At 42.2% G+C, this 12,520-nt stretch overlaps 1 protein-coding gene across 3 annotated transcripts in view; it reads right to left on the reverse strand.

The window, feature by feature from the left end:
• PEBP4 (phosphatidylethanolamine binding protein 4) overlaps positions 1-12,520 on the reverse strand; it is a 251,323-nt gene that overhangs the window by 30,226 nt on the left and 208,577 nt on the right. For 2 of the 3 annotated variants that reach the window (XM_035139114.3, XM_088657824.1), the window contains one exon: positions 7,331-7,447. The exons of the other annotated variant lie outside the window; for it this stretch is intronic. In XM_035139114.3, the coding sequence (XP_034995005.1) occupies positions 7,331-7,447 (117 nt within the window). The remainder of the gene's footprint in view (positions 1-7,330; positions 7,448-12,520) is intronic. 3 annotated transcript variants of the gene reach the window in all.

Raw genomic sequence — 12,520 nt, forward strand, 5'->3', positions numbered from 1 at the left:
GGGGCTAGGGCCATGCCACAACCCCAGTGGGAACCCAGGGGGGGGGGGCTCAAGTTGATCAGAGGGGCTCCCCCTACTGGTGGTTTGCCCTTCCAGACTTCCTGCAACATGGGCAGGAGTCAGATATAGTCTGTTGATGCCAATACCTAAGCCAATGCCGCTCACATTCTGTAAGCAATAAAGTTGTGGCCTAAATTTTGCCCATTAACATTAACCTCAATTCTGTGTCCTTGTGTCTTTATTCTCCTGGGGGTGGCTTGGGGGTCTTGAAGTGCAATAACAATCATATCCAAAACTCTGAACTGTCTTGTTGGACTCTTCAGTCTAGCTCAGGCAAACAATAGGATGTCACCTAATAGCATTTGGTTTACAGGTGGAGAGGGAAGTGCAACCTTGTTTGGAAAGTTGCTCCTCTTGCAGCTTGCAAAGACTTTGATTCTTGTAGAGGTGACTAATGCCTCTTACAGTTTCACCTGCTGCTTCTCTGGCTCCACAAACGGATTTCATGTATGGCTGAGGATTCTCCTGTGCTGCAACGTCGCCATGGGCGAGGCATCCACATTCCTTTCATCTCCTTCCTGAAATTCTGCTTGTGCAAAAATTCTGAATGAAGTGCTTTGCTTTAGGAGCCTAGCTGTCCTTGTGTGACAAAGACGTGCCTTGCTCAGCAGAGCTGCTATTTTACAAGTGTTGTTTCAAGACTGTTTGTGCAACTTCAATTGCCAAATCTAATTATTCACGATTTTATCTCATTGCTTGATATGCACAATAGCTCTGAGGTGTCGCTGATGACACTCCTGCAGCTCTTAGATGTACCAGCAAGCACTTGTTCTCAGTTTCACAGCCTCTAAGACCCCTCCTCAAAGTGGACAAGGCGGCATATATGGGGCAAAGCGTCCCTTCAAGTAAACTGGCCTCAAGCAGTCTAGGCTTTATAAATTAAACTTGTATCTGAAGTGTATCTGAATAAGTGTGCATGCACACGAAAGCTCATACCAATGACAAACTTAGTTGGTCTCTAAGGTGCTAGTGGAAGGAATTTTTAAATTTTGTTTCGACCTTAAAATTGGCTACTATTACTTACCCTGCCAATGGCTGGATAATTATTGCAAAAAAAACCCCAAACCAAACCAACAATGCAGCAGACATGTGCTTCTCAGGTAAAGTGTTTTGCAATGGATGCTTCTGCTTCCATTATAGGAGGGTTGAGGAAACTGATGGCTTGATCTGTCCTGCTAAGCCTCTTGCACTGGCCCACCAGCCTTCTGGACAGCAAGCCAAATAGGCCTGCAAAAGCACCTTTTCCAGCTACCACTACTTCAAGCAGTACCTGAAGGGAAGAGTGGACAGAGCCAGTGACGTCACAAGGTGGGGGCGTGCGGGGGGGGGGGTGCGCCCTGGGTTCCATGTCTGGGAGGGTGACAAGAAGACACCCCATGGAGTGCTTGCCCTGCTGCCTCAGCCTGAGCGCAGCGGCGCAAGCAGCCATCGCACCGCGCCACCGCCGCATGTGGAAGATCCTCTGTTCGCGGCTTCAGCTGTGAGCCGAGTATCCCGCCACCGTCCGTACGGCATTCAAGCGGCTTCCCTCACTTTTCCTGTTGGGAAGACTAAAGGATGAGAGGAGCCAGTGCCTCAAGGTGTACTGAATGCCTTGAAGCAGTGGTTCTCAAAGGAGTAGCTCCTTCTTTGTCCTTGGCTCAGTTGTGTCAGCTGAGAGGAAAGAGGAATCCAGGAGGGGAGTTTAAACACCCACTTTTCATTATCGCTCTTCTCTCCCCACACACAAAAGTTGATCAGCAAAAAGTTGAGCAGTGGCAGAGAGGACTGTGCAGGTTAGAGGTGTGTTTGCTGTGTGTAGGGATGAGCAGTTGTCCATTTTTGTTTCTCATTTTCCCACTCTTGTTCAGTTCTCTACATTTTCTACCAGTTTGCATTAGAAAACAAAAGCTCTCACAACAATTTATCAGTGTTTTAGTGTTAATTTCTCTTAATGCACATAATTTTGTATGCAATTTCCCCTATTTTTTGAATGCTATGTCACTAACAACCCACCTCACCGGGTGGCTGTGAGGGTAAAATGGGGAGGGAAGAACCACGTGCACCACCCTGAGCTCTTTGGGGGGAAAGGTGGTACATAAATGTAAGAAATAGAATGAATGAATAAATGCAATTTAGTGCATGCTTTACCCTAGTACAAGCATTTTTGTACACATTGCTTGGCTGGAGAACTGCAGTTCAAAAGTCAGAGAAATGCAAATTTTTGAAGACAGCTGTGATTTGGCTTGCATATGGTCCATGGGGTCACGAAGAGTCAGACACGACTAAACAACAACAACAACATTGTTTTAGAAGGTGTGAATTAGTTGGGTTCACCTTTCAATCTCTCCCCACCCCCAGCATGCATCCATTTGTAATAGTGACCACATCCACTCTAGGCACTTGCACTTTTGTCTTGGCCTTCTGTGATGAAGTTGTGCCTGGCTCAGCAGAGGTGCTATTGGTAAGCATTGTTTCAAGTCTGTGCAACCCCAGAGGGCTGGCCAAGAGGAAATGTGGCAAAGAAGGTCCCCCACCCCTGGCATTGCAACTCCATCCTTGAGGAAAGACCTGATCTTTCAACACTACAGTTGCTTCCTGTTGCTTTTCCCAGGTTCATACGTCTCCCTACTGGAGATCATAGTCATGCTCATTTCAAAAGTACATCACTCGCTGCAATTTATTTCCAAGTATTTCTCACTCTAAGAACAGCTTTGGAGGAGACGAAAAAGGCAGCCTTGCCCTCTGCTGTGTTGTTCTATCAACTGGCTTGAAAGCAAGATAGTTATGATCATGATGATTATTTTTTAAAAGTAGCCAGTCCCCCCCCCTGACCATTTACAATTCTAACTGGGATAGATCTATAGTCAAAATGTTGCAACAGTTCTTGTGGTCATGAGATCAGTCTGTGACATTTATGATTACACATTAATAGGTAGGTAGCTAGCTAGCTAGCTACAGATATAGACTTTTTCCAAGGAGCTCAAGGTGACATAGAAGATTCTTGCCCCATGTCTGTGTTATCTTTGATGCAGCTAAACTGGGCAACACAGATTAACCCAAGGTCACTACTCTAAGCAATTCCATTCACAAGGTACTCTTCCTCTTAACATTCAACCAAAATCTATCCTCCTGTAACTTAAGACCATTTAATCTGCTCTACCCCCATAAGGCAGTAGCTGACATACCTATGGGAAGCCCTCAGTAAGAACCTGAGTACAATAGTCACCTTCCACTCACAAATCCCATAAACTGGGGCCTTTGACAAGGTGCCCCATGATATTCTTGTAAAGAAGCTGGTAAAATGCAGGCTAGACAATGCTACCATTCAGTGGATTTGTAACTGGCTGACTGACCGAACCCAAAGGGTGCTCATCAATGGCTCCTCTTCATCCTGGAGAGTAGTGACTAGTGGGGTGCCACAGGGTTCTGTCTTGGGCCCAGTCTTATTCAACATCTTTATCAATGACTTGGATGGTGGGCTTGAAGGTATCCTGAGCAAGTTTGCAGATGACACCAAATTGGGAAGGGTGGCTAATACCCCAGAGGACAGGATGACGCTTCAAAATGACCTTAACAGATTAGACAACTGGGCGAAAGCAAACAAGATGAATTTTAACAAGGAGAAATGTAAAGTACTACACTTGGGCAAAAAAAATGAAAGGCACAAATACAGGATGGGAGACACCTGGCTTGAGAGCAGTACATGTGAAAAGGATCTAGGAGTCTTGGTAGACCACAAACTTGACATGAGTCAACAGTGTGATGCAGCAGCTAAAAAAGCCAATGCAATTCTAGGCTGCATCAATAGGAGTATAGCATCTAGATCAAGGGAAGTATAATTTTAAGATCAAGGGAAGTAAAATTATACCACGACGCGGCTGCATTATATTGGTTAAAAGATTGGATTGAATTAAAAAATAATGAATTATTAGATTTGGAAAGTTCCGGGTTGGGGTTTGGATGACATTGGTATATACCAGGCATAGGCAACCTTTGGCTCCCAGATGTTTTGGAACTACAACTCCCATGATCCCTGACCACTGGCCCTGTTAGCTAGGGATCATGGGAGTCGTAGTTCCAAAACATCTGGGAGCCAAAGGTTGCCTATGCCTGGTATATACTGAGAGACAAAATGGAAATGTATAACATCTTCTGGAATAATTTTATAAGGAAATCAATATATAAAGTGTGGAAAAAATATAAAGCTATATTGGAGCTGAAAACACCTTGGTGGATATCACCTAAAGAGATAATATCAGTCAAAAAGATGAATATGGAAATTAATTGGCCGATTTATAAAAATTTGTTAGAAGAGGTAAATGGGATTTTGAAATTAAAAGAATATAATGAAATTGCAGTATTTTCAAATTAATGAAAGATTTAAAAAAGATAGTATAATTGGATTTGAAAAAGAGATGTCCAAATTTGGGAAAATAATATTGGAGGGGAAAAATAAATTTATAAAAAATATATACGATCTGATATTGGAATGGGAGACTAAAGAAGAATTAACAAAAAATGTGATGATTAAATGAGCGCAAGATTTGGGTAAAACGATAATGTATGAGAGGTGGGAAAAATTATGGAAAAGGGATATCCAAATTATATCAAGTTATGATTTAAAGGAAAACATCTACAAGATGCAATTTAGATGGTATCTGACCCCGGTGCGATTGGCAAAGATATATAAAGGAAGTAACAATATTTGCTGGAGATGCAATGAAGAAACTGGAACTTTTATGCATATTTGGTGGTGGTGTAAAAAAATAAGAAAATTCTGGGATGAAGTCTACAGAGAGGTAAAGAAAATAGTTAGAATATCATTCAGGAAGGAACCAGAAATTTTTCTCCTAAGCATGTTAAATGAAGAAATCAAGGAAAAAATAGATGTGCGCAACAGTAGCCGCCAGAATTCTAATTCGCAAAATTGGAAAAGCGAAAAGACTCCAAAGATAGAAGATTGGCAAATGAAGTTAATGGGATATAAAAATTTGGCCATAAAATATGGGATTTCAAAAGGAATAGGGAAGGAGAAAGTAGGGAAAGACTGGAAGTCCTTTGAGATATATCTGAAAAATAAGGTAGAAAAAGCAAATCTTGTGGCAGATTTATGAAGGGTGAAGAAATTAAAGAAAGAGAGAAATTGAAAATAAGTATGCATCAATCAAGAACGGAACAACTCAATATATACCGGTAGGAATGGCTGGAAGTAGGGGGGGAAGGGGGAGAGAAAAATTTTGAGGTATAAAAGAGAGAATGAATGAGAGAATTAGTTGAAGATTTTTTATGATTTAATTTATGATTATGTTTATGTTCTTTATGATTTAACTTATAATTATAATTTATGATTTAATTTATGATTATGATTTACGGTTATGATTATTATATGATTATGATTATGATTATGTTTATGACATGTTTTTCTATTTTTGTTCAGTTTGAAGTTTCGTTGTATGTTATGTTTTGGATATTTTTGTTTATTTTTTTGGTGTGATTGTGAGTGTATTTTTTAATGTGCAATTCAATAAAATTTATTTTTTTAAAAATAGATCAAGGGAAGTAATAGTACCACTGTATTCCGTGCTGGTCAGACCTCACCTGGAATACTGTGTCCAGTTCTGGGCACCACAGTTCAAGAAGGATACTGACAAGCTGGAACGTGTCCAGAGGAGGGCAACAAAAATGGTCAAAGGCCTGGAAATAATGCCTTATGAGGAACGGCTTAGGGAGCTGGGTATGTTTAGCCTGGAGAAGAGAAGGTTGAGGGGTGATATGATAGCCATGTTCAATATATAAAAGGATGTCATATGAAAGAGGGTGAAAGGTTGTTTTCTGCTGCTCCAGAGAAGCGGACACGGAGCAAAGCTACAATAAAGAAGATTCCATCTAAACATTAGGAAGAACTTCCTGACAGTAAGAGCTGTTTGACAGTGGAATTTGCTGCCAAGGAGTGTGGTGGAGTCTCCTTCTTTGAAGTCTTTAAGTGGAGGCTTGACAGCCATCTGTCAGGAATGCTTTGATGGTGTTTCCTGCTTGGCAGAGGGTTGGACTGGGTGGCCCTTGTGGTTTCTTCCAACTCTATGATTCTATGGTATTGAGGGATTTGCCTTCTTCTCTATGACAGTCCTTTTATAGGCTAGGAAGGGATGTGGGTGGCGCTGTGGTCTAAACCACTGAGCCTTTTGGGCTTGCCGATCAGAAGGTTGGTGGTTCAAATCCGCACAATGGGGTGAGCTCCTGTTGCTCTGTTCCAGTTCCTGCCTGCCTAGCAGTCCGATAGCACGCCAAAAGTGCAAGTAGATAAATAGGTACCACTGTGGTGGGAAGGTAAATGGCATTTACGTCCGCTCTGGCACTCTTCACGGTCCTCCATTTGTCAGTAGTGGTTTAGTCATGCTGGCCACATGACCCGGAAAACTGTCTGTGGGCAAATGCCGGCTCCCTTGGCCTGAAAGTGAGATGAATGCTGCAACCTTTGACTGGACTTAACCATCCTGGGGTCCTTTACTTTTTACCTATAGGGTAGGGCCATTCCATAGAACATAGGAATCAGGACTTTTCTGTGAGATCACCTACTCTTCAGAACTTCATCCCATTATTACATAGCAGACATGTGCTATCTTAATTATCATTTCAATGCCTGTTGAAAACTTTCCTTTTTCAACAAACCTTTTACGTGCAGATTCTTAATGCAGTCTATATCTGTATCAGATTTGAAATTACACACACAGAGAGAATGAGCTTTCGTGTGCATGCACACGAAAGCTCATACCAAAATAAAAACTTAGTTGGTCTTTAAGGTGCTACTGAAGAAATTTTTTTATTTTGCTTCGACTCAGACCAACATGGCTACCTACCTGTAAACAGAGAATGAATCATTGATATTTTTTATTGCTAATCACTTTGGGATGTTTTATGGGAAGCTATTTATAAAAGAAATTAAAAATAGATGATAGATAGATAGATAGATGATAGATAAGTACCTCATGGCCATTCCTACCTAGTCAATTCAAAGAATTAATATTGGTGATAACAACAGGAACAGCTGGTTCCCATGCTGTCATGAAATGTATCCCTTCCATAGTACACAACCATGTCCGCTGCCAGGGTATTTTTGATTACCTCTACAAACATTCTAAAGTACCTTCGCATATTCCCAATTACATTTTATCATGCTGAAAACAGAGACAGAGATACCAACTGGAGAAAATTAATACACTGATGCATTATTGAAAAAACAAATGTGGGCTTTTTTCTGCTTATGGAATAAAGTGACATAGTCCCTTACCTAAAGATGCACCTTTCGATGGGTTTAGGTATATAGTTTCGTCACCTGGCTGTTCATAGAGGAGGAACTGGTAGCGGTGGTAACCACTGTTAGGTGGTGGTGTGGGTCTTTGGTACTCTATAAGGAATAAAATAATGTTGTTCAAATGATGCATTGTATTTATTCTCTTAACAACAGACACCCACCCCTGGACAATCAAAGATATGGCCTCTTTGTAATAGGAACCAGCCAAAGTTTCTTTCTTGCCCTTTTAAATCATCCTATTTATTTACTTATTCCAGGCGCTATATACCCAGTCTCCCCCCATCTGCAATTTCCCGCGATTTCTTGGTCAAGTTCACCTGTTATTCAGCTAGAGATATTGGAGAATTCTGTTGAAAATGTAAAAGGAAATGGAAACTGCGGCTTTCCATGTGTTACTCTGTGGTTAGAAATGGGAGTTGGTCAAGTGAATAAGATCTACAGTCACTTACATTGTTGTTCTTTAAGTCCATAAAAGATATGTACTTAATTACTTTTTAAACATTGTTTTGACTTTCCTTTACATTGAAACGAATCTAAGTTGTGTGTTAAATAATTCTTTAACACATGTTAAACAGTGGACAATGATCCAAACAATGTAAATTGAAGATGTCAGTGTTTGAAAAGGAAAAGTTTCTGACCTCCTTTGCCTGGTCCTCAGATCCTAGTCGGCACAAAGAGTCCTTGAGAAAGAGCACTTTGCAGAATGCTGCTTTTATTCTTTAAAAAAGTCTTCTCCTCCAATTACAACTGGCAGCTTTTATACACACCAAACTCAGCCAACTTCCTACCAACCCACCACACCACACACACAATCAACGATCACTCTATATCAAGCATTCCCAAACTGCGGCCCTCCAGATGTTTTGGCCTACAACTCCCATGATCCCTAGCTAACAGGACCAGTGGTCAGGGATGATGGGAATTGTAGTCCAAAACATCTGGAGGGCTGAAGTTTGGGGATGCCTGCTCTATATATACAGGCATATGTAGGTGAAAGGTTGCTTGAGTCATGAAGGATTTGCCAATTCATTGTAGGCAACTGACTCATGCCGACTCAGTTCCTTTTGTATTAAACTAACAGTGGCAAATTTTAACCCGTGACAGAAGAAACTGAACTGCAGCTAAACAGAGACAGCACTGATTGTGAAGCATACAGGTTGGAGTGGAAATTGCTGCCTTCCCACATTCCTATACCCAGACTGATGTGTGAGTGCATCCTTCTTTCTTCCCTTGTCCCTCTCAGGCATATGTCTGTATTTTAAACTCTATATTGCTCCATACCAATTTGTTTGTGTTGCAATATTGCATCAGACTTTAGAACTAGATTTTTTTTATTTTATCCAGCTAAAGCTCTGATTCCTATTCAGAGAGGCCCTATTAAGCCATCATTACAACCCGGTTATGGTTTTTAAATGGGCAGTTATGATTATGTGAGCAGATGGGGATTTGTGGTGCAAACCTCACATCTCCCTGTAGAGCACCTGGTGTGTACGAGTGTGCTCTGAGCACCTTTCCCACCCTCCCTGCTTCCCTCTTGTCTCCTCTGGTGCCTGGCTCCTTGCCATGTGCTCACAAGCATGCTCTTGCCTTTTTTCCTTTAGAAAAACTTCCCTTTAACCTTACCTACTTTTCCCAGCGACTCGAGCTCAGATCAGTTCCTCTCTCCAAACCCCACCTCTATTTACCTCCCTTAACCTGTCTCCCAAAGGATGACACCCAAGCCTTAAAGCATTCCCTAAAGGGATCATTTAGACTTATTCCAGTCACTGTCTGCTTCTCAGTACTCTGTGCACACAATCCATCATGTTGTTCAACATTCTGCAGCCCCTCCTTTAAGCAACCGATTTTCCCCTCAGGTTTTTCTTTAGGTGCTTTCTGTCGCATTCCCCCCCCCCCATGTTGGACTGCAAGAGTGCACTCTGTGTGGGTCTGCCTTTAAATATAGTTTTGGAAACTGGGTTGCAACCACCTGATTAGTGGTTGGTGCCAGGCAGTCAGAACATAACACACCTATATTATACCGGTTGCACTGGTTGCTTGTGTGTTTCCAGGCCCAACTGAAAGTATTGGTGGTGATCTTGAAAGGCTTAAATGGTTTGGGATGGGATATTTAAAGCATCACCTCTGCTCATACTAACCAGCTAATACCCTATAATCTGCTTCAGAGTTCCAGTTTAAGTGCCCACCTGGGAGAACAATCAGAACAGGGCTTCTTGGTGGTCTCAGGAGGGCAGAAAGACTGTTTGGCTTCCATATGTTTGAGTCTCGTGCAGGCATAGGCAAACTCGGCCCTCCAGATGTTTTTGGCCTACAACTCCCATGATCCCTAGCTAACAGGACCAGTGGTCAGGGATGATGGGAATTGTAGTCTCAAAACATCTGGAGGGCCGAGTTTGCCTGTGCCTGGTCTAGTGCATGGGTTGTACTATATCAGCAGGTGGAAGCTACACTTGATTCCTGAAGAGCTCAGATTTAAATGGAGCCGGGTATTACTTGCTGTCAACCTCCAGTGCCTCCCTAGTGAGTTGACAGCTCTCCACTCCCCACGTGTCATGAAAAAGAGCCTAATACCAAGCAGAGCTATTATGTATGCAGATGCTAGCTGTTTAAAACCCCAATCTTAGATTGAAGGGCATTTCAGATTGGATTCAGGAAAAGAAGATGTGATGTGAAGGGACCAGAGAGGCTAAAATTCCTCCAGAGTGTATAATGATTTTTTTTGTGGGGTGGGGTGGGGGGGTGGGAATCTTCCTTGAACAGCATCTCAGGTGGTTGAACACATTTATTGAAAACATATTTAATTCACAGGTGATGCTCTTTCTCCATTTTGTTTTCCTTGGGCAACAAGACTCCTGCTTGGGCCCAATCCTGAAAATCCTCCAGCTGGTGGAAGGTGTTGCAAGGTCAAGCTATTTGTGCCATTTGCTTATATTGTTGATGCAGGGTAGTCTATGAAAGAAAAATCTAGGAAATCAACATTCTATCTAACGTAAGGTTTCACTTTTATTAAGTGCAAACCATTGTTAGCATTGCATATACAAATGCTCAAATAAATGGTGGTTCACATTTTTCAAATGTTCTGCGTGATTTGCTGCTGCTATTAACAGGGATTAGAGCTGAGAGTGTACAGCAGGCATCCCCAAACTTTGGCCCTGCAGATGTTTTGGACTACAATTCCCATCTTCCCCAACCACTGGTCCTGTTAGCTAGGGATCATAGGAGTTGTAGGCCAAAACATCTGGAGGGCCACAGTTTGGGGATGCCTGGTGTACAGGCTGCCATTGATGGCATAGAGTAAATAATATGAGCAGATATGTTACCCATGGTTTCTCACTACAGAGTACAGTGGTACCTCGGGTTACAAACTTAATTCGTTCTGGAGGTCCGTTCTTAACCTGAAACTGTTCTTAACCTGAGGTACCACTTTAGCTAATGGGGCCTCCCACTGCGATTTCTGTTCTCATCCTGGGGCAAAGTTTTTAACCCGAGGTACTATTTCTGGGTTAGCGGAGTCTGTAACCTGAAGCGTCTGTAACCTGAGGTACCACTGTATTTGAATTTACAAAAACCATCTCTGAGAAGATGAAATGGGTGGGCAGGATTACCAGCCCAAGATTCATCTGTGATGGAAAGGTTTATCCACACACTACTTTTACCACCTCTTCATTTTGTTGTACTAGCTAGAGAAGAGATCTGAGTGTACAATGATTCCTTAGCTTTGCTGTTCAGCTGAGATCTCCTCAGGGAGTGCCCTGAGACTGCAATGGGCAGGGTAGGGAGAATTCTGCAGACCTATACATGTCTACTCTGAAGTAAGTTTCATTGAGTTCAATGTGACTAACTTCCAGGTAAATGTGTGCAGGAGAATTGCAGCCTAAGGGCATATCTGCATCATGATGCAAAGCACATCCCAACCTCACCCCCCTTTCTAATGATCCTCCTGCAAACAAGCACATATTGAGTCCCTGCACCATGAGAGAAATGGAGCCTTCAGCTTGATTATTGGTGTCTTTTTTGTCAATTTCTCTTGCAATCAAAAGTAGAGAAGTTCAACTGACAGTTTTATTTTATTATTATTTTTTTTTAAAATCATTTGGAGAAGATGTGCGCTGCAGTGTTTTTTTGGGGGAGGTGGTGCATAGTCCTACAAACAACTTTTTTATTTTAAGGAAAGCATTAGCGGCGACACTGCTGCACTGGGAGGAGGTAACATTGTTAATACTGTATTTGGGATCAACAGGTAAAGATAAATGATTAATAAATGAATTACAGTATAGAGCACCATCACTATGTATGGCATCTTACAGAGTTATCACAGGCAAACAGGTTCCAAAGGACCATATAGTCTAAAATATATATAGATATGCACACACACACTGGGAAAAACAGCAAAGAGAGAAACAAGACCAGGAAGGTATGCAGATATAAATGCTGTTGTATATACTTAAAGCACATTAGTTGCAGCTGGAAATAAGGATTAAGGGGATAAGCCTCAGACCATATGGAATAGGAGGTTAGAGGAAGGATTTAAAGGCAAAGAGAACAATCACTTTTAGGAGGAATACAAAACCCTGGGTGGCACACGACACTTTCTAGAGGGATAGCCACATTGTTGTTGTTGTTTAGTCGTTTAGTCGTGTCCGACTCTTCGTGACCCCATGGACCATAGCACGCCAGGCACTCCTGTCTTCCACTGCCTCCCGCAGTTTGGTCAAACTCATGTTCGTAGCTTCGAGAACACTGTCCAACCATCTTGTCCTCTGACGTCCCCTTCTCCTAGTGCCCTCAATTAATCTCAGACTCCATTCAGTCCTCACAGATGCAGTGGAAGGACTTGCAGGGTGTGTATGTGCACAGAAAGTGGTGAGTGATGGTGATAGTCTTCCATAATAAAATGTTTCAGGGAAATGTTTAAATTCTGGGGCAAAGTGGTTCCCATCTTGGAGAAAGTCATTTTCCTTATCACTTTACTCAAACCTCTGTTGTTTTAAACCACCATTTGCCTCTCAGTTCCTTCTGTCCCTGTTCTAGACAAACTTCTGCCTTTGTTTTAAATCAGGGGTCAGCAAGGTTTACCTTGCCTGGGCCGGTTCACTCCAGCAGAGATCCCTCTGTGGGCCGGATTGCGCGTGTGTGTGAGTGTGTACACCCGCAATTTCCGGCGTC

The sequence above is a fragment of the Zootoca vivipara genome, chromosome 14, assembly GCF_965207765.1.
Source record: "Zootoca vivipara chromosome 14, rZooViv2.hap1.1, whole genome shotgun sequence".
NCBI lineage: Eukaryota > Metazoa > Chordata > Lepidosauria > Squamata > Lacertidae > Zootoca > Zootoca vivipara.